The sequence below is a fragment of the Carassius carassius genome, chromosome 30, assembly GCF_963082965.1.
Source record: "Carassius carassius chromosome 30, fCarCar2.1, whole genome shotgun sequence".
In the NCBI taxonomy this organism is placed as follows: Eukaryota; Metazoa; Chordata; class Actinopteri; order Cypriniformes; family Cyprinidae; genus Carassius; species Carassius carassius.
Genome location: NC_081784.1, coordinates 4,051,118 through 4,072,164, shown reverse-complemented (window position 1 = coordinate 4,072,164; position 21,047 = coordinate 4,051,118). Strand labels below are relative to the sequence as shown.

General features: G+C 35.5%; 1 protein-coding gene across 2 annotated transcripts in view; it reads right to left on the bottom strand.

Moving 5' to 3' along the window:
* LOC132110429 (MAM domain-containing glycosylphosphatidylinositol anchor protein 1-like) overlaps nt 1-21,047 on the bottom strand; it is a 186,167-nt gene that overhangs the window by 34,088 nt on the left and 131,032 nt on the right. For both annotated transcript variants that reach the window (XM_059517022.1, XM_059517021.1), the window contains exons 10-13: nt 18,408-18,674; nt 14,933-15,078; nt 2,800-2,974; nt 1,172-1,195 (exon numbers count right to left, since the gene is read on the bottom strand). In XM_059517022.1, coding sequence (XP_059373005.1) covers nt 1,172-1,195; nt 2,800-2,974; nt 14,933-15,078; nt 18,408-18,674 — 612 coding nt within the window. The remainder of the gene's footprint in view (nt 1-1,171; nt 1,196-2,799; nt 2,975-14,932; nt 15,079-18,407; nt 18,675-21,047) is intronic.

Genomic DNA, 21,047 nt, shown 5'->3' with positions numbered 1-21,047 from the left:
GAGTGAGGACTGTAGGAAAACCAAAATCTAACAAGCAGCCATTATCGAAAATTGCATTCCTCTATAGTCTGTTTTCTCAGTTAGGTCAATTATTGTGCAGCAAGTCACTTTGAAAATAGAAAATCGTAAAGGAACTTGGGTCTTGTGCAGCTGACATTTCCACCACAGTAGTGCAAGAATGCTGCTAAGTTTGCTTAACATGGATAAACATTTGCACCTGCATTTGTGTACTTGCATAAAGTATTTTTACTGGCCTAATGCTGATGAGCAGATCTGAGGAGCAAGTCTACAGGATTTCTAAGGTTTAAGGAGGTTTTTAACAGGTTCTTCTGGAGTACAGAACTACTTTCAGCATGTTGCAGCATTCACAGCTATTACTCTCATTTCACGAGTTCACACTTACTTACAATGTACTGAGTAAAGGTTATGTGTATTTGGCGTCTCTGTCCAGGAAGAGGGCTCGGTAATTACTCTCGAGCACGGGGTACTCCCCCTATCCAGGGAGAGGGGTCCGAGCTCGGTTTTTAGCCCAGACCCAGAGCGCTACTCCGTGCTGGGGTAGGAACAGGCTGAAGGTGAGGAGTCAGGGTGGTGGAAGGAATAATAAAAGACTAGAGATACTGAAGGTAAGACTGCTTTGATTATTTATAGGGGTTCTCACTTGTGCCGGTTGGATAGATGGTGTAATTTCTGGTGATGGATTGGCCACGTTTATTATCTGTGCTTGCTGCTCCCAAAATTTGTTAATAAAACATCACCTAACAAACAGTGAACATAGAATATTTTATTTAGTCACCCAGAAAGATTCCAGTCACACTCTAAATGGCTGATTAACTAATTTTCCAAGTGTGAGAGAACACAGACCAAATGAATGGATAAGAGTGCACAGTTTATAAATAGTGGTTTGAAATCAACATTTTCTTCCCTCCACATGCGTTCGGCTCATCAATATACTCTGCTGATCTCCAGTCTGGTTTAATTTATGTGTATTTTTTTTTTTTTACTTCTTTGGCAAAGCTCAGTGCTTAGGCTGCCAGGAGAACTGTGTTGAATTTAATTGGGAAGAACTGAAAGGCAGGACAAGCGTGAGATGGGAGAACAGTTAAGAGGAGAGAGAAAGACAACACGCAAAAAAACCATCACAGAATGAAAAAGTACAAGACTGTCTCACCTGAAGGTCTTGGGTAAGTGTAAGCTGCAAGAGAAAAGAAATTTGAAAAAAGAGTGACTACAGAGCCTTCTTATTGATCAGTTAACACGATAAATGAGATCACTGTATTTTAACATATCAAACAAAATTATACAGAGAAAACTTTAAATATTTATCTAACAATTCCTATTTATATATATATAGTGTGAGCGTTGCTTTATTGTGCCACCCTAAAGAGGCACAAAATCAATTTGACGGACTTTTAAACTAGATGTTCCCTCATGGTGGAATGACCTGCCCAACTCAATCCGAGTCCCCAACTTCAAGAACTGGCTAAAAACACATCTTTATTTGACCCTCTAACTCTAGCACTCTCTGTTCTAATTCTATTCATGTACTAACTGCTTGTTTTCTTTAAAAATAAAAAAAAGCTTCTTTAATCTTTATGCATTCTATCTATTTGTTTTCTTTTTATTTATTATACAATTAAAAAAGTCAAAAAAGGCCTCTAACACTAGCTTGCTCTATTTTTTTCTATTCTATTCGTTTTCTTTTTATTTACTAAAATTGCATTCAAGAGTTTTTTTTAACTGTTATTTCAACGAACTTATAAATGTATTATTTGTAAGAAAAAAAAAAAAAAAAAAAAAAAAAAAAACATTATTGATTTATTAAATCCAAAATAAATTAATCCAAATGAGATTAAAAAAGGGTTCAATGTAAGTAATAAAATATGTATACAAAAAAAGTTAAAATAGTTAAGGCATGTTTTATAATAAAACAATGCATGATACAGTTTTTACCTATATATATTTTACCAAATATCTGAACATAACAAAATAATAATATGGAAAAAAATAAAAATAAAATAAAAAGCATTTACATCCATATACTTTAATGTACTTTCATACTACCAAATATATTAATTAAAAAATAGTTTAAAAAAGTAATTATTATTATTTTTACAAATATTTAACTGAACACTTTAATATAAATAAACTATATATACATAAAATACAATTAATAAAAACCACACACATTTTTTACTCAGCCAATCAAATTAAAGTACTGAAACATTTTTGTGAATACCACCTTGACATCACAGAAGAAGGGTTTCATGTCTTCCAGCAATCCATTTATTCTGTAAATTGGCCATTTTTTTGTCTGGTTAGAGTAAATGCTGAGATTGGGAGTTAAAGATTGAAAGACTATCCAGTGGGATTAGATTCTATCAGCAGTTTCTGAGATCCAGACTCAGCTCTGGTGCTCAAACTACTGGTCTTTTCCTACTGTTCTGTAGCATCAGCAATCTCAACACACGATTGCTGCCACACGTTTGACATCTCAATTTAACATAATCCCAAAAGCAAAACCTCACATTTGAAATGCATGACCTCTGTTGATGGGAATCATGAAGATTTTAACAATTCTGGCTTTGATTCCCATTCCACAACTAGCCCAGCTATGCTTTGCGCTCGTCCATATAAAATCAAAAATCTAAATTCATCAAAAATGTTATACCTGAAATAAAATGATATTATGCATTTCAACTTTAAGATAAAAATAAATAGATGCAAGTAGGCAACAGATAACTGAGATCTTGCATGCTGTAATTATTAAATGTCTGGTATAAGAGGAAGGTGACTTACGCTCTGAGTACTGTATGGTGCGCGTGGCTGTGTTTCCAGTGCCGTAGCTGGTTATGGGAGTGAGGCTCACCTCATACGACAGGGGAATACGCAAGTCTGTCAGCGTGTAGGACATGAGAACACCTTTCACCGGCTCTTTAGTAGTGATCTGTTTGGACAAAATTGTCTGTCGGTTCTGCAAAAACACAAGAGAAAGAGTTTAAGGATAATCATGCTATGATCATGGTGAAATAAGGTCTGAAATTATTATCATTTAGCGCCTGTTTTATGAAATCATATAGCCTTCACTAATGTTAAAAGGTTTAGGGTCAGTAAGATTTTTTTGTTTGTTTTTCTGAAAAGTCTCTTATGCTTACCATGGCTGCATATGAGCAAAAATAAAGTAAAACAGTAATACTATAAAATATAATTTTAATGTAAATATAATATTATTGCTAGTGTATTTGCATCATTCTAATATGCTGATTTGCTGCTCAAGAAACATTTATTTTTATTATCAATTTTGAAAACAGCTCAGTAAACTGTTTTATGATCAGTATTTATTTGTAAAATTATTAATGTCTTTACTGTCACTTTTGAATATAATGCATTATTGCCTTGTATAAAAGTATCATCTGCTTTTTAAAACATCTTGGTGAGCCCACTCTACCCTATAATATTTTGTCTCAGTAGTTCTGACATAATTTTGGACTTGTAACTATTTGAAACTATTTATCTATTGAAAACAAGCAGGGCAGAAAGAAGAGGAAGATAGAAGAAATGTCAATGACTCCATGGAAACAAGACACTCGCATTTCTGACCATATGACTTTTCACCATAAGCATATTCACTTTCACAGCTAGGACAGAAACGTTACGCTGGAAGTTATACATCTCTAACTTCCATGAAACCACAGAAAGCCCTCAGTGCAATGATTTGCTGAGTGCAAGGTCAGCAGCTATCCAGCCACCCTGCTGTAAGAAGTTTCAGAAGTCTTTCCTGAGGCACAACAGCAGTGTGCTGACTAAGAACACTTGGTGAAACAGATCAACTTGTCATTCTCTACTTTGAGCTATTTTGCTTTCCCATGGGACATCTCACGGTGCCTCTGAATCTGCTGGTTTTGAGTCCTTTCTGAGGATACTTTAGCGAACGTTAACATTTCATGTGTTTGTTTTTTTGTTTTTTTTGACTGAGCTTTGAGATTTTTCCTGTGTCTCTTTTCTTGTAAAACATAGAATTTGCTGCTGCATACTCAAGGAGAAAATTCACTTTTACAAAAACACTCTATTCAAGTCCAAACATACAATTCAATGCAAACTTTTGCATCAATAAATTCTCATTGTTACCTCAAGGAACAATAGCAAGTATTAGTTAGTTAAACTGTCAAGATGTTTATAGCTAAATGAACAAAATTCCATGTAGTTTAACAGCACAAAGATAATAGTGGAGATATCTCTATCTACTCGACCTACTCCATCACAATATTGAAACCCATATGACAGACAGGGGCAAAAAACATTCCAGGCCAAAATATATTTCAAATATCTGCTAAATATATTCTGTAAATGGCATGGCTTAAAGGTCCCATTTTTCGCGCTTTTTTGAAACTTTGATTTTGTTTACAGTGTGCAATATAACGTGTTCATGTTTCGCGTGTAAAAAAAAACAGTATTTTTCACACAATTCACCTATCTGTATACCGCTGTTTTCACTGTCACAAAAACGGGCTGATGACTTCCTTGTTCTATAAAGTCCCTCCTTCAGAAATACGTAATGAGTTCTGATTGGGCCAGCGGTTCCTGTGTTGTGATTCGACACCAGCTTAGAGCAGGCTGACCTCCTGGTAACGCGATTGGGCTAGTTTTGAGAAGCAAGTGGGCAGGAGCATGTGCTGGAGATGTACTTATAATCACAGGAGCGTTTTTACTGACGAGATGCGCATGAAAATCGCATTTGTTTTTTTGCACAGCCCTAACATCTAGTTAACAAAGCTAAACAGCGTTAAAATTTGTGTAGTAAGTTACAGAAAATGTTAAACGCACCAATTTAAATAATAAAATACACTTACCGGTTGTGGTCCATAAAGAACGCCTTCTCCAGACAAAGAGAGAACTGCTCCATCTTTCAAGAATAATCTTTTTACGAATCCGTCATTAAACTGATTGAGATTGAGGAAGTTGTCCTCAGCAAGCTGTCCTCAGCAAAATGTGCTGCACATAGTTTTACATGTGGATTATAATTTTCGGGAACCGAGTTAAACATAAATTGTAAACATTAATCTCCAAGTACAGCGTCCCTGGGAAGCCCAAACAAAGATGATTGGACTCCGAGATGAAAATAACAGCGTTTCAACGACATGGCAAACACAAACGCAGCTCTTCCTTCTTCTCCGTCGGAGCGCAACAAGACCACGCCCCCTTTTTGTGAATTCATGTGGGCTGAGGTTAGTCAAAAAACTGTTTTAGTGACGTCATTACTGCAGGAACCAGAGGGCTGTAGTCCAAACGGGTCGTTTTTTGTAGGCGAATTCTGTTAAATAAAATATCTCGCTTGGCATTGAACTTTGAGCTTTAGAATTTTACAGATATTATTTATACTCTAACAACAACATTACACACTTAACTAAAGTTTAAAACATGGGATCACGAAGAAGGGGACCTTTAAAGAAATATATTAATTAAATATAGTTGTTTAAATCTTGAACCTGTATTCTGAACAAAATAAATAGGCTATGTTTAGATTGGAAATATATTACATTTAAACATTCAAATGTTAATTATACATATATATATATATATATATATATACAGTACAGACCAAAAGTTTGGAAACATTACTATTTTTAATGTTTTTGAAAGAAGTTTCTTCTGCTCATCAAGCCTGCATTTATTTGATAAAAAATACAGAAAAAACTGTAATATTGTGAAATATTCTAACAACTTAAAATAATAGTTTTCTATTTGAATATACTTTAAAAAAAATAATTTATTCCTGTGATGCAAAGCTGAATTTTCAGCATCATTACTCCAGCCTTCAGTGTCACATGTAACATCCAGTCTATCACATGATCATTTAGAAATCATTCTAATATTCTGATTTATTATGAGTGTTGGAAACAGTTCTGCTGTCTAATATATTTGATGAATAAAAGGTTAAAAAGAACTGCATTTATTCAAAATAAAAAAAAAATTCTAATAATATATATTCTAATAATATATTTTCTTTACTATCACTTTTTATCAATTTAACACATCGTTGCTGAATAAAAGTATTGATTTTATTTTAAAAAAGAAAGAAAAAAATTACTGACCCCAAATTACTGACCAGTAGTGTTTTTTTTACTTTTTATTCATCAAAGTATCCTAAAAAAGTATCACATGTTCTGAAAAAATATTAAGCAGCGGAACTGTTTCCAGCTTTGATAATGAATCATCATATAAGAATAATTTCTAAAGGATCATGTGATAATGATCCTAAACATTCAGCTTTGCATCACAAAAATAAATGATAATTTAAAGTATAATAAATTTAAAAACAATTATTTTAAAATGTAATAATATATCACAATATTAAAAAAAAAATTCTGTATTTTTGATCAAATAAATGCAGGCTTGATGAGCAGAATAAACTTCTTTCAAAAACATTAAAAATAGTAATGTTTCCAAACTTTTGATCTGTACTGTATATATATATATATATATATATATATATATATATATATATATATATATATATATATATATATATATATATGTTCAATCTTAAAATGTGTTTAATAAAATATATATTGGGCAATATTAATATATTTAGATTTCAAAATATATACTAGCAATATATTTGGCCATTTTTGTATATTTTAAATAAATTTTCCATATGGAAAAAATACATTTTTATATATATTTACAGTGTATTTTTAGCTATGTTTAGCTTTTGATTTCTCTTATTCATACAACCAAACATGTTGCAGCTTTATTTGATACCACAAAAACCTACACTAGTAATATATAATACTATTAGCCTTATCTTATTAGATGAAATGAATGTGCAGTGAGCTGTTTCAGGTCAGCTCTCACTCCCAGAAGATGTGTGGTAATCACAGGGCCAGTGGCACTCTGGCAGTCGAGGCTTTTTCCATATGGAATTATGGGAAACATGGCAGCAGCCCCATGGAAACAGTGCACAATGGAATGAGAAATTATCTCTGCTTAGTTCTTCATGGAGACCCGGGCAGCAGGTAAACCTGCCGGTATTCCCTACAAATACAACACACATGAATAAGTGTGTGTGCGTGTGTGTGTGTGTGTCTGTGTGTGTGTGTGTGTGTGTGTGTGTGTGTGTGTATGTGTGTGTGTGTGTGTGTGTGTGTGTGTGTGTGTGTGTTTCCAATTCATCCTTTGTTTCCCCTTTTCCAGGCAGGAAGTAGAAGCGTAGCTGTGATGTTAACCTGGCTAGTGAGGGGTCAAACACATTTGTTATCTGTCTAATTAAGTCCCACCATAAACCACTGTTTCTGGGCCATTCACCACGGCAACATGGAGTGTGTCCCGCCACGTCTCCAACACTAAACCCACTTGAGCCTACACAATGCATGCCAAGACTTAACAGCCGTATCCAAAACACACATGCAAACATGCATTTTGTAAAAGTCACAGATAAATTGTCTCTGGTTGGCTGCTCTTCTCTGTTAACACAAAATTTCTGTGCATCTCTCCTCATCTAAATTACCACACACACACACACACACAAGAGAGAGAGTCCAGCGGTGTTTTCTCCAAGGGAAGGGTGGCAGTGCTTAATGAAGAAAAAAGATAAGACCAGAGAATAATTGATTTTACAGAAATTAAGCAAATTAAACATTATGAAATATGAAATCAAATCTTTTATAAAGCTATATACATAATGCAAAATGCAGACAAAAAGTCGTATGACAGGAGACAGTGCCTCCAATGCCTGATTATCCTGTCAGTATTAAGTGTAAAGATAACTATAAATGTATTACCATTCACTTCAATGCACAGTAATGTTCTGTTTATTAAAGGCGCACTGCAGTTTTGTCGTCTGGTGCTTTAAATGTTCAAGCTCTTTAAACAGTTTGGATTATGATTGGCTGTCAGTGATTTTATCATTCACCAGCTGAAACAAAAAAGTGTTTCCAATAATATCATTTCACTGTGTCATTATCTGTGTAAATATGGTGTGGATTCTGTAATTGCTTTACATTTGGAATTTTTTTAACTATATCTTTGTCATTATTGTTATCATCCTTGGTATAAACGGCCACCTAATGTATTGGACGTTGTCAAGAACGAAAGACCAAAAAATGCAATCAACGACTGAGACCACTTGAGGAACATTATCCTCTGGATTACCAACTATATGGATAAAACAACAACAACAACGACAATATTAAAACCTGAAAAATAGCTAGTAACAAATACATTTTTATTGTATTTGTTTTAATTCATTTATTACTTTTGATATAAGAAACACATACACTGGCCACTTCATTAGGTACACCTTGCTAGTACCTCATTGAACCTGCCTTCAGAACTGCCTTAATTCTTCATGGCCTAGATTCAACAAGGTGCTGGAAACATTCCTCAGAGATTTTGGTCCATATTGACATGATAGCATCATGCAGGTGCTGCAGATTTGTCGACTGCAGAGCCATGATGCAAATCTCTCGTTCAACCACATCCCAAAGCTGCTCTGTTGGATTGCGATCTGGTGACTGTGGAGGCCATTTGAATAAAGTGAACTCATTGTCATGTTCAAGAAACCAGTCTGAGATGATTTGAGCTTTGTGACATGGTGCATCATCCTGCTGGAAGTAGCCATCAGAAGATGGGTACACTGTAGTCATAAAGGGATGGACATGGTCAGATACAATTCTCAGGTAGGCTGTGGCGTTTAAACGATGCTCAATTGGTACTAAGGGGCCCAAAGTGTGCCAAGAAAATATCCCCCACACCATTACACCACCACCAGCCTGATCCATTGAGACAAGGCAGGTTGGATCCAGCTGTTATGTTCTTTACGCCAAATTCTGATCCTACCATCTAAATGTCACAATCGGGACTCATCAGACCAGGCAACATTTTTCCAATCTTATTGTCCAGTTGAGCCTGTGCAAATTGTAGCCTCTGTTTTATGTTCTTAGCTAACAAAAGCAGCTCCCAGTGTGGTCTTCTGCTGCTGTAGCCCATATGCTTCAGGGTTCGACGTGTTGTGTGTTCAGAGATGGTATTCTGCATACCTTGGTTGTAATGAGTGGTTATTTGAGTTACTGTTGCCTTTCTATCATCTCTAACCAGTCTGCCCTTCTCCTCTGACCTCTGACATCAATAAGGCATTTTTTTCCACACAACTGTCGCTCACTGGATATTTTCTCTTTTTTGGACCATTCTCTGTAAACCCTAGAGATGGTTGTACATGAAAATCCCAGTAGAGCAGCAGTTTTTAAAATACTCAGACCAGCCTGTCTGGCACCAACAACCATTACACGTTCAAAGTCATTTAAATCCCCTTTCTTCGCCATTCTGATGCTCGGTTTGAACTTCAGCAAGTCGTCTTCACCACATCTAGATGCCTAAATACATTGAGTTGCTGCCATGTGATTGGCTGATTAGTAATTTTTGTTACCAAGCAACTGAACAGGTGTACCTAATAAAGTGGCCGGTGAATGTGTATGTGCCAACAATAACAGCATCATTGTATTGAGAAAGACCTGATAACATCAAGCTGTGGTTTCACTGCATGTCATGTAGTGAGTGAATTGTCAGACATAATTTCGTTTGTCACATGTTCACCTGCAGCAGGGCATGTTGGGTAAATTGAAACACATCCTCAGGTCTCCAAAGTCCCTTTACGACAAGTCATGTCACTCGGTCAGTCATCTTTGAAATGCCTCTCGGGCATGCAAGTGCAAGAATTAGCGATTGGCTCTTTCATTCAGAAGGCAGGGCTTCCTGTGATTGAGCGGCCATATTGATCATTGCATTTTAGCCCCATTCAAAACAATACGCGTGACACATCTTGGGTATTCTATAGTTTTTGACTTCTCTCCTGTTAGCGCTCCCTCTAAACATGCCACGATAGATAAATCTGTCTGAAGAGTAAACACTGATATCTGGAATGCATATTCTATTATTTGAATAGAATTTTAACCTTTATGAAGGGAACCAGTTCTCTGGTCTTTAGGAAAATGGTACATACTGAATCATTAAAGGATGACGAACACGAACTAGCACAATGTAGAAGCTTGAAGGGTTACATCACATTGCAAAGGGCTTTATGTACTAAACTCTCACACACACAGCTGTAAGATCTCACCTCTCATAAAATCACAGGTGTGCAAAGTGTGAGCAAAGACCTGTGAACCGCGCTTCTCTCACCGCAGGATTCCCCAGCAGGTACATCTCAATAAAGACGCGTTAATGCATTCAAGAGCTCTTTTTCTCACTCCCTCTCCTGAGGTTATTCACCCCACTGATTGGAGGTCTGTCATTGGTGCTCGGTTTGGATGCGGACAGCTGTTTGAGTCTCTGGTGGTTGAGTAACATATGGCACAGAGTGTGTTTAAAACATGAAACTGGGTTTGTCAGCAAATTTAGAAAAATGTCTGAATAAAGGGTTTAGCTTGTTAGCATCAGTTTAATGGGAAAAAAAGAACTGCAAAAAAATGAGCCCAAAATAATAATAGGTAATGAAAGTTTCTCATCTTACTCAGCACACGTTTATTCTAGAGGGATTCTGTTTTCCGCACCGGTAAACAAGTGGCACAGCTTTAGAAATTAGGCTTGATGTTTCCTGCGGACTCTGAAAACACAACACTCATTTCAGAAATGTTCTGAATCTTCTTTGGCGAGTTCAGAGGAAATAAAAGCAGTCTGCGCACCTTTTATAAGAAAATGTAAAGAAAGTGTTTAAGTAAAGGAAGACAGAATGCTAAGTTTAGTAGGGTCACTTTATTTAGCATTCATAAACACAACATTCAGATTCATCACTCGGAATGAATTCAGTCTAATTGAAACAAAACTTGTGCATGTAAACATAGCTTGTTTGAAACAATGACTCTGCTTTCTTCAGCTCATTACCCTCTCTCTCTTTTCCCTCTCGTCTACATTTCTCAGAGCAACATCTATAAAACATTTATCAACATTACTACCACCGCAAAGCAGCACAACGCATTCACACCTTAGACAAATTTATACACAAAGGGACAGGTCAATTCACCGTATACTGTAGATTCACACACAAATGGAATGAACTATATTTCACTATTCACACACAGACATTCATTGTTATTCTGCTATGATCAAATATGCACATATACTCAACTAAGTATATTGAGAAACTCATCTATAATCTGTCTCTCTCTCCATCACACACACACGCACACACACTCAAACTCATGAAAGTTAATGCATGCTTGCTGCAGTCAGGATGTTAATTCATTGGTCCCTGTAGACTCTTACTTAAGGTAAGGTTTTAAAGAGGAAAAGATTAGCTATTCATGCACACAAAGACAAGTGGCTAATCTCCCCCTCCCCGTTCGCTTTGATTCCTGCCTCCTTCCATAATTCATCTGCGCTCTTCCGTTCCTGCTGCCCCCCTCTGGGCCAGGTTTCTATGAATAGATGATTAGGACGTCAGAATTGAAAAAATCTGATGAAGAGTCACAAAGCGCACACAGTTGTGAGAGATGCACTCATGAATTGCTCCCGACGCACCGCTGCCGCTGTTGGGGTCGTCCCAAGATGTTTAGATATTTCTCATGTTCAATTAATTTCAATTCTTAACCATAGATTTCTTCCCTCAGCTTGTCGTAAGGCTTTATGGGATCGCCCTTCTAATGAAGGATACTTGAGATGCTGCTTTTTAGCCAAAAGAAAATGCTATATATTTTAAATGCAACTGTTTTGTGTTCCAGTTAAAATATCTAAAAATGCTGAAAGCAAGACTGGTTTACTTGAGAAGTAACACTGCATAACATATTAAGGCTTGTTTTTACAGTATAAACAGTTCAATATGTTTTTGAACAAAATTCATGTTTTACAGAATATTTAGTGCATTTAGAGTATTTAGTTACTCAAAAAATGTAATTAGTTACTAGTTACTAGTTACTTCTGTAAATTGTAATGAGATTACTTTACTAGTTACTGCATTTGAAAAGTAACTTCACTACTTATTACTTTACTTTTGTTTCTCAACTCCTTTTTAATGGTTAAATTTAATTGTATTCATCAAAAAGCATGTCTAATTAATTTAATTCATAACACATACATTTTCACAGCAATTTATAAAAAAAATTACATGTTTAGGGCCCTATGAAATGTTTGATTTTTTCAAAACAATCAATTTGATTTAAGCATGTGTAATTATTTAAATGCATAAAAACAACTTCATTTATTAATTTTTTCTTAAAATAGCCTTATTAAATGTTTTTTTTTCCCCTCAGAAATTCTGTTGTGTATTTAAATTTTTCTGGTTATCAAATGAAGGTATAAAACATTCATTTAGAATTTCTTTTAAAGATAAATTGCATGTCTTTTTTCTTCTTCTGAGAAATATATTTTCAATCGGAGTATGAACAATAAACACAAACTATGCAGCATATAGTAAAAACAATTGCACAAATTGTCTTCAATAATACAGTGCAAAAACAGTGCAAATGATTCACAAACTACACACAAAATGAGTGAGAAATATTCAGAGTGCAACAGAAAAAAATAGTGCAACTATCTTTATGAACTGTATAATTATATAATGATTTACTTAGTATACATAATATACATAATATAAATGATCTGTTGGCTGTAATCTGTGTCAGAATCGATTTTACCGGGACATCACCTAGCGACCCAAGACATAAATCCCAGTGCTTTATCAGATATGTTCCACTGGTTCATCCTTGTTTTTGATTTATGTCAAAGTACTCTGTCGAGTGTTTTTTGTGCTTTTTCGGAGAGTTTTCTCATGCAAATGTGTTATTGTGTGTTTGTATCCATGCACTCAAGACAAGACTTTACTTTCACTTTGTTTTTGTTTATTTTCCAAAGTAATAGGTTATGTTAAGTAGTAGTTCAAAAGACTAGTTATTGGTTTAATGTGGGACAGTTTGAACCAATCTGGGCACGGGGGAGGGACTAAGCGTCAACAATCATTTCTGTTTGGCTCAGAGGAACGAAAGCATTGGTTTCTTCTGACGAATCAATGTTGTCAAAATGCGATGACGTAATCACGTACACTACGGCGCCTCTGAAAATCCATAATGAGATAAATATGATACCTCCGAACCATGGAGAATATCTGCTTTACATCACTTTTTAAAGCATTCAGATTGGATTAGCGGATTCAAATGTTATTAAACATTAAAGAATAACAGTTATTTTTAGCCGCGGGCGGTTGTCTCGGTCTTTGAGGGTTAAGCACTACAATCAATCGTTATTGGGAAACCCGGCCCAGAACTATACACACAGGCAAACACGCCATGTGTAATGCAAGAAAAAAGAGCCTTCCTATAGTCTAGTAAAGTAGTGTAGTTACCAATATTATTAGTGTAATGCGTTTCTTTACTTCGTTACCCAAAAAAGAAATATAGTTACTGTAATCCGTTACTTTGTAACTCGTTACCCCTAACACTGATCATAAGGTGGTATAGCATTATAAGCTTGGCTTGGTGGATGACAAAAACAAAGACAGCACATGTATGTGTGGTAAAAATTTGGTAGCTGAAAATGCATTTGCACATTTTTCCAACTAAGCTGGCTGCACCAGCTGCTTGCACCGAGAGGACGACAGGCAGTGACCAGACATGCAAGCTCAATTCTGAAACAATATCTAGAATAAAACTACAGATAAAAATTAAGATAAGAAACAGCTTTACATTTAAGCTAAAAGGAAGCAAACCATGTTCTCAACAAATTTTTCACTTAAAATATATATTTTTTTACTTTAAGGGAATAACGAAAAATGTAATCAAATGTAATCAATTAAATGTATATATTTTTTTTAAATATGCATCTATTCAATCTTATCTGTATGCCTTATTTGCGGAAAACATAGAAACATACTTCTTGTCTCATCACAGTCACTAATAAAGTCATGAAACATGTAAATGACAGCCTGTATTTTCAACTCAGAACAGCAGAAGAAAAAAAAAGTTGCGTAGTTTGTATCACTGGTATTTACTGTTGGTTTTTTATATTTCTATCTAAAAACAGCTGTCAAATCACATCTTGCCTTGCACTCTTTCTCCATTAAAAACTGAAGCATTGTGTAATTCAAGTAATTCATGCTTGGTTGGGAACACTTAACACTGGCAGCTAACAGTTCACTTGTGTCCTCAATGTCTATGGTGGTTATTATAGACATGCACTGAAGATACTACCTTTTCAGTCAGTGAGCCTCACAGTGGAAACTGGGACATATTTACAATTTTTAGCAAACTATTTCAGACAATGCCCCACTACATCACGTACATAAATGCAAAGCAGATATTCATGTGGCCTCACACTGCTGACTCAGGGATGAAGGTCAAAAGACAAGAACTATGTGAATTACTGCTGCTTGGGTGTGAAATAAAGTTAGCTATACAGTACATGACCATCCAATCCCATCTGGCAAAGTCGAGTATGATGGACACAATGAGGACATATTCATCTCTGTGGAGAAGAACTCAAGCTACTAAACACAATAGGTTTGCACATGCTATAAATATGCAACTTCCTATTGTGATTTTTGTGCTAACAGCAATATTTTTGTCCAAAGTGGCCAGTGAGGTTAACCCTAAAAGCCAATTTACTTCATCAATGACATGGTTAGGGAAGAAACGTGACCTCAGAATAGGCTTTAGTATCACTGGATTTTAATCCAATCTCTTTGTTTATCACATACACTACAAGATGGTGTGGACATGCTTGTCCATGTTCCTTAAAAGAGCACCTTAGGGTGTATGACCTGTTTTTATCCAGCAGGGATGGAATGCAGACCCAATCAGACAGAGCACACTATTCCCCTGACTCCTATTACAAGCACACTTATTCTACTCATCCACCTCCCACTGAGCCACCATAGAGAAAGAAAGAAAGAAAGAAAGAAAGAAGTAGTAAATCTTAAGCTTCCAGTGTCTGTGGTTGTTTGCTTTACCTGTTGGACATTGATCCAGTAACCAATGATTTTGTCCACAGCGCTGGGCTCTTTCTGTGTCCACTGCAAGATGTAGGAATAATTGTTCTTCAGGGTGCGAATGGGGTTTGGAGTGTCGTAGTAAAACTCTGCATTATACGGTTGAGCTAAATGAACAAACAAACCAAAACAGAGCATGACTAGTTAGTCAAATACTAAAAAAAAAAAAAAGATAAACTACTACCATCTTATTTTGCAATAAGGAAGTAAGCTATTTTCTGTGAATGTGTGATGTTTTTGATTCATTAGCCACTTGTATGTAAATAACTAGTAGAATAACAAAGTGCAGTAAAAGGTAAAACTATTTGCACTACAAACTGGTGTGTCTATAAATATATTGACGCATTAAAATAATATGATAAAAAAAAAAAAAAATCAGCTTAATGGACTATTAAAAAATAAGGTGGATATCTGACTGAAATTGCAGTGGTTCTGCTGCAAGACATAGCTGTTACATTGAAAATAATGTTGAAAACCTGTCTGCCATTCTAGGTATGCATATTTAATTGTATTTTTTATTGCAGACAAAAAGCCATTATTGGGTCATGACCCACCGAGTGAAAATCAATTATCTACAGCATCAATGAAGGACAAGCATCTCATTAAAGGAGAACTGTTTAATTTAGTGTCACCAAATGAAACTGCAACTCCAGGGTGCATTTTAAACTTGTTTAAAATAATTGCTTTTAAAGGCAAGCGTGAACAAACATACACAACAATGGAGGAGTACATGATAACAGTATTGAGATACAGTTGCTGCTCAAGAGTTTGCTAACGCTTCTTCAGCAAAGTGTGGATTTACTTCACCACCATTACAACCAATAGTGGAAACACATCACATACATAATTTAATCCTCACTTCCCTACAAATGCTGTTTACTAACAAGGTGACAGGACCAACTACTTGCCTGGCATACATAATACATTTCGTTTTCGCAGATATGTGTAAACATGAATCGTTTTGAAAACGTTGTCGTGTATACATGAAACTTTAAAAACTTTTTGAGTACATCGTTGTCGTGTAAACGGCTGTCTTGAGTTTCAGACTCAAGACCGCCCATAACAAACTGGTTGCGTTTTTTCTTTTCAGCTTTTCTAAGTTTGCAGACATGCCAAAAACCTAACTAAATGCAAAACGAGAAAAAGTGAAACCTTCATCCGATGTCCCTTTTAACAACTCTAATTTGAATCCGAAAAGTGGGACTGATTATGCATTGGAAAACTGCTAGTTGGTCAGACTAGTTTTTCATAGTCATCTGGTTTAACCCCACAAGTTTGGCCAAGCTGGTCTACTAACCCTAATCTTGTTAAAACCAAGATTGTTTGATTTGATTTGATTTGATTTGATTTGATTTGATTTGATTTGATTTGATTTGATTTGAAGAATTTATTTCACACACTTCATCATTTTAAAGACAAAATTAACAATAGTTACAGAAAGGTTATTGTGTGTAAAAAGGGGAAACCCCAAAGAAGCTACTGAAAGCTCTTAGGAGGGGGCCCAATAACACCATACAACATATAACATACAAGAACAAAAGCTCAATCCATAAACACAAATGAATATAAATACAACAAGACAAACACTACAGCAAACAAACGATCCCAGCACAAATGTAACACTTTCAAAATGATCAAAAAGTATATGTTAAAAGCAGTTTTTCCTTAAGATTTTTCTTGAAAACGGAGACAGAATGCATCAATTTAAGGTTTTCCTCAAGCTCATTCCAAATCTGCTGACCTCTACAGACAGCACTCAGGCACGTACATTTCAATCGTCTTATTTTACCAGTAATTAAATGTTTTTCCCTTGTGTGATATGTATGCTGGGGTCGGCTGATTGGGACAAGTTCACACAACCTGTAATTTAACTTATGAACAACCTGGAATATCATACAGGCATTATGAAAAGTATTATATTCGGTAAGTCTTAATAGACCAAGGCGATGAAACAAGGGACACGAAGGGGTATTTGGCTCAGACCAGTTTGCTAGGTCAGCCTGAGCCCAAAAGCTGCTAGACTAGATGATCAACTATTTAGAGGTGGAGTTTGATTAATTTCAACGAACTGGATCTTTCAAACACTTTCAGTGAACCATTTCAAGAATACTATTCACATCATAATGTTGCTTATTAAGCTACAATATGAACCCTTCTTGAAACATTTATAAAGTGATGCCTCTCAGTTTAGTCAAGTCCAGTTGTTGATTCATAAATGAATCATTCAGTTTTTGTGAACTGGCTTAACTGATTCGTTGACATGACTCAGAAGAATGAATCTTTAAGACATCACTATCACCATCACAAAAATGACCAGCTTGGACCAACTAAACCATATGATCACTATCATCAAGCTGGTTTTAACTGGATCTTCCATCCGGGATCACATGATCAGTTCTGCTTGCTTTCCTGTGATAAATGAATAGCATTAAAATGTGAATTTTATGTGAAAAACGTCTGTCACTCACTCCTTAGAGTTGAGTTGCCAGCTTTGTTAACTACTGTGCTAGTTGATGAAAAAATCTGCCAAGAAACGTCAAACGTTTGTGGCACTGGACAGTGCACTTTCGAAAGGCCCAGGTGTTTCTGTTCTCTGTTGGGGAAAATAATTGGCTGCCATCTTTGCAGACTTGTTAGGCTTTTCCTTCTCAGTAGGGTCTTATCTTTAGCTTTGCCAACACATCATGACAGCTGAGAGGTGCTAATGCTAATCCTAATCAGCTAGTTCTATCGTCACACACTAATACGACTGCTGTTAAAGGCCTAACTGCTGTGTAACATTTAACAACATTGTAGAAGGAATTGTGTTGCAACATTTAGCATGCCTTACTTCCTTACTCTGACTACTACCAAAGGCATTTCTGCAGAAATGTACCCCAGCTAACAAAAGTATGTTTTAAGAACATTTTGCTAACATTCCCATTAAGTAATGAAAATGTTATTTCTGAATGTTCTCCAAAAATTTTTTTTTTTTTTAAATGTAAAATTTTGGTTTTCAGATACTGTATGTTGGTTAACATGATAGATTTTTGTAAGGGACATTGAAACATCAAAAACTGACATTTCACTTAAATAAAAAATTACTTTAATACAGCATATCTGCTTACGGGTGCGTGTATTTTCCTCGCAAATAGCATTGCAAATATATAATTTATTCCCTATCCGCTGCACCAGACAAAACTTGAAAAGTAACACATACTGCACATGTCTACATACCTAACACGTACTACGCATGGGCATAACGTCACTGTTTTCAAAGATTCCTGTATTGGGTGTTTACATGGAAATGATAACAGTGGCATTTTCATAAACTTGCACTTAGAAAGACGTTTTCAAAAATATGCATTTTAAGTCCCCAAAACGCTGTTGTCGTGTAAACGAACAGGCAAAACGCATAAAAAGTTTCCAGTTTTTGGCTGAGTGTTTTACAACTCACCAGACACAGTGAAGGTGCAGGTTGATGTACCGTCTCCATTGCTCACTCTGCACTCGTAAGTGCCATTATTTGTGGTGTCTAGTTTGAACCGGAGCTGAGGGACACTTTGAGGGTCCACCGGTGGAGTTCGGATGGGGATCCCATTACGGTACCAGCGGGCACTGGCTATCCGGTTTGGATTTGACTTGAGAACCAGGCATCGGAGATTGACTGTCGAAAGTGTTTGAGAACGGACATCCAGCAGGACTGGATCCACAACAGGAGGGTCTGGTGGAGAAAGAAAGACTATTACACTGGAATTCATCCTTGATTCTTCAACATTTTTCAGTGAATATTTTGGGTAAAATTAAGATTTTAAAGTCTAAAGTTTTTTACCAATTGCATCTCTTTTGGCCTTCTGTGCTGACATTTTGACTTTGACAGTTCACTTTGTTAAAACGCTCTTTAGAGTAAGGTTCTCAAACAGCATTTTGTTTTTTCACTAACATGACAAAAATCAATTTAAGGAAAAAAACAGTAAATGAACTGACCACTCTTGAGAATTTTACTGGAAACAAAGCCCCACATAAACCACACCAAAGCACTTAGGACACAATGCATGAATCCATCGCACATGCCGACGATGTTAAGATGACAGATTGCAAGCGACTACCTGAATCAATAAGATGGGGTCCACATTGTCTCAGCTAATTGCACGGAATCAATCTATATAGTGTGCAAGAGCTAATAACTAATTACAGTCTACCAGGGTCTGGTTTGACACTCTGCATGTATGAAGTGATGTGACTGCAAATTAGCATCACAGCACCTCAGGAATACATCAACAGTACATTACTGTAACTGATAATGTGCAGAGACTGTGGCAAAGCATCAGGGTGTAATTAACTTATGAACTTTAATTCAGTGTTTTTAATGACAATATAATTATGAATCCTTATTAGCTTCAGATTGATTTACAAACTGTTTGGTTGTACAGGATGATATCTTTAATGGATAATCATTTGAAATATAAATCCAACATTCTAAACGATTATCATCCCCATTTTCCATAATCCAACTAATTCCGGATAGATTATTTATTTATTTATTTTAAATATGTCAGATTAAATAAATAATTTGGCTTGTTAACTGGCATCTCACACTTACAAGGTGACACGAGTTAAAATAAAAAGGAAATTCGTGTCAGAGGAAGTTATCACATGGTGAAAAATATAAATAATATTAAAACAATAAATAAAATTAAATAAAGACAAACATTTTTTTTTGTCTTTCATCTGCAGCAAATATGGTAAAACAAGACCAGGTCTATGAATTAAGGAAGCAGACCAGGTCAAATTGATTTCACTGACTCGTGTTCACACACAACCGCCAAAATTATCACAATCAAACCCATTTGAAATTCCCACAAGGCTCTCGGGTTTGTGATTTGGATCTAAGACTAAGAAAACAAACAGTGTGGGAAAGAACTACTACTCCAGCCGAACCACTCCATAAGTGGCATGATTATTTGCTGTAAAAAAAAATAATATATATATATATATATATATATATATATATTAAATAATTTACATGAACACAAAAGCACATTTTGCATAAATTTTTGCATTATAATATGATACAGTTTGTATATGTATTTAGATGGTTATTAATTTTTTTTTTCCCTGAAATAAAATATGCTTAGACATGTCCCAAATGTTGCAAAGAGGTTAGGTAAACTTAAATTAAACTGAATAGAAAAGCAGCTGCGCTAGCAACGCGAGAGTCAGGAGTTCCAGTCCCATGGAACACATGAACTTATAAATTATGCATATTCATTATGCATGATGAAATGAATAAAACAGCTCATAAGATATTTTCTTTGACTTGTCTTACTTTTCTGAAATGTACCTCATTTTACTGATTATTTGTTGACAAAGAAAAAATGCTGAATGCATTGAAAAGATATAAATGTGGTGAACAAAGAAAGCATAAAAACAGCCAAAACAAAAAGAAAAGTCAAGTCGGGAAATGCATAACAAAAGGTGCCGTGAATGATACTTTACAGTATATAGCATTATAAATTCCCTTGATGGGACGGGCGATCATCAGTCTTGAATTTTAACGTAGTTTGTGAAAAACATTTATTTAAATTCAACAGGAAGAGGTGATTTGCTCTCATCTATTCTCATAATGAAGTTTACACAAGACTATTTTCATTTCACAACACAGCGGTTCCAATAAACAAACTATAATCATCCGTCTCATGTGAAAGGACACGTGTCTGTAGTCAAAACATCATAAGCTTCAGCCACCCAACAACACTGATCAATATGAGCACGGAGATAAAACTAATTCAAAATAAAGACAGAAGAGAAAACATATACTGTGTACATACATATTAAATATAAAAAGTTTCCTGTCATTGGCCATTAAAAGATAGGAAAAGGATAGGGGGAAATTGAGAATATAACAGTATGTGAAATATGTTTATGAGTTTGTTTCTTTGGAACAGATTTGAAAAATTTTATCTCTGTGAATGGCTGCCGTCAGAATGAGAGTCCAAGCAGCTGATAAAAAAAAAGTCACAATAAGCCACACCACTCAAGTCCATCAATAAATGTCTTATTAAACAACAAGCTAAGAAACAAACCCATCATTAAT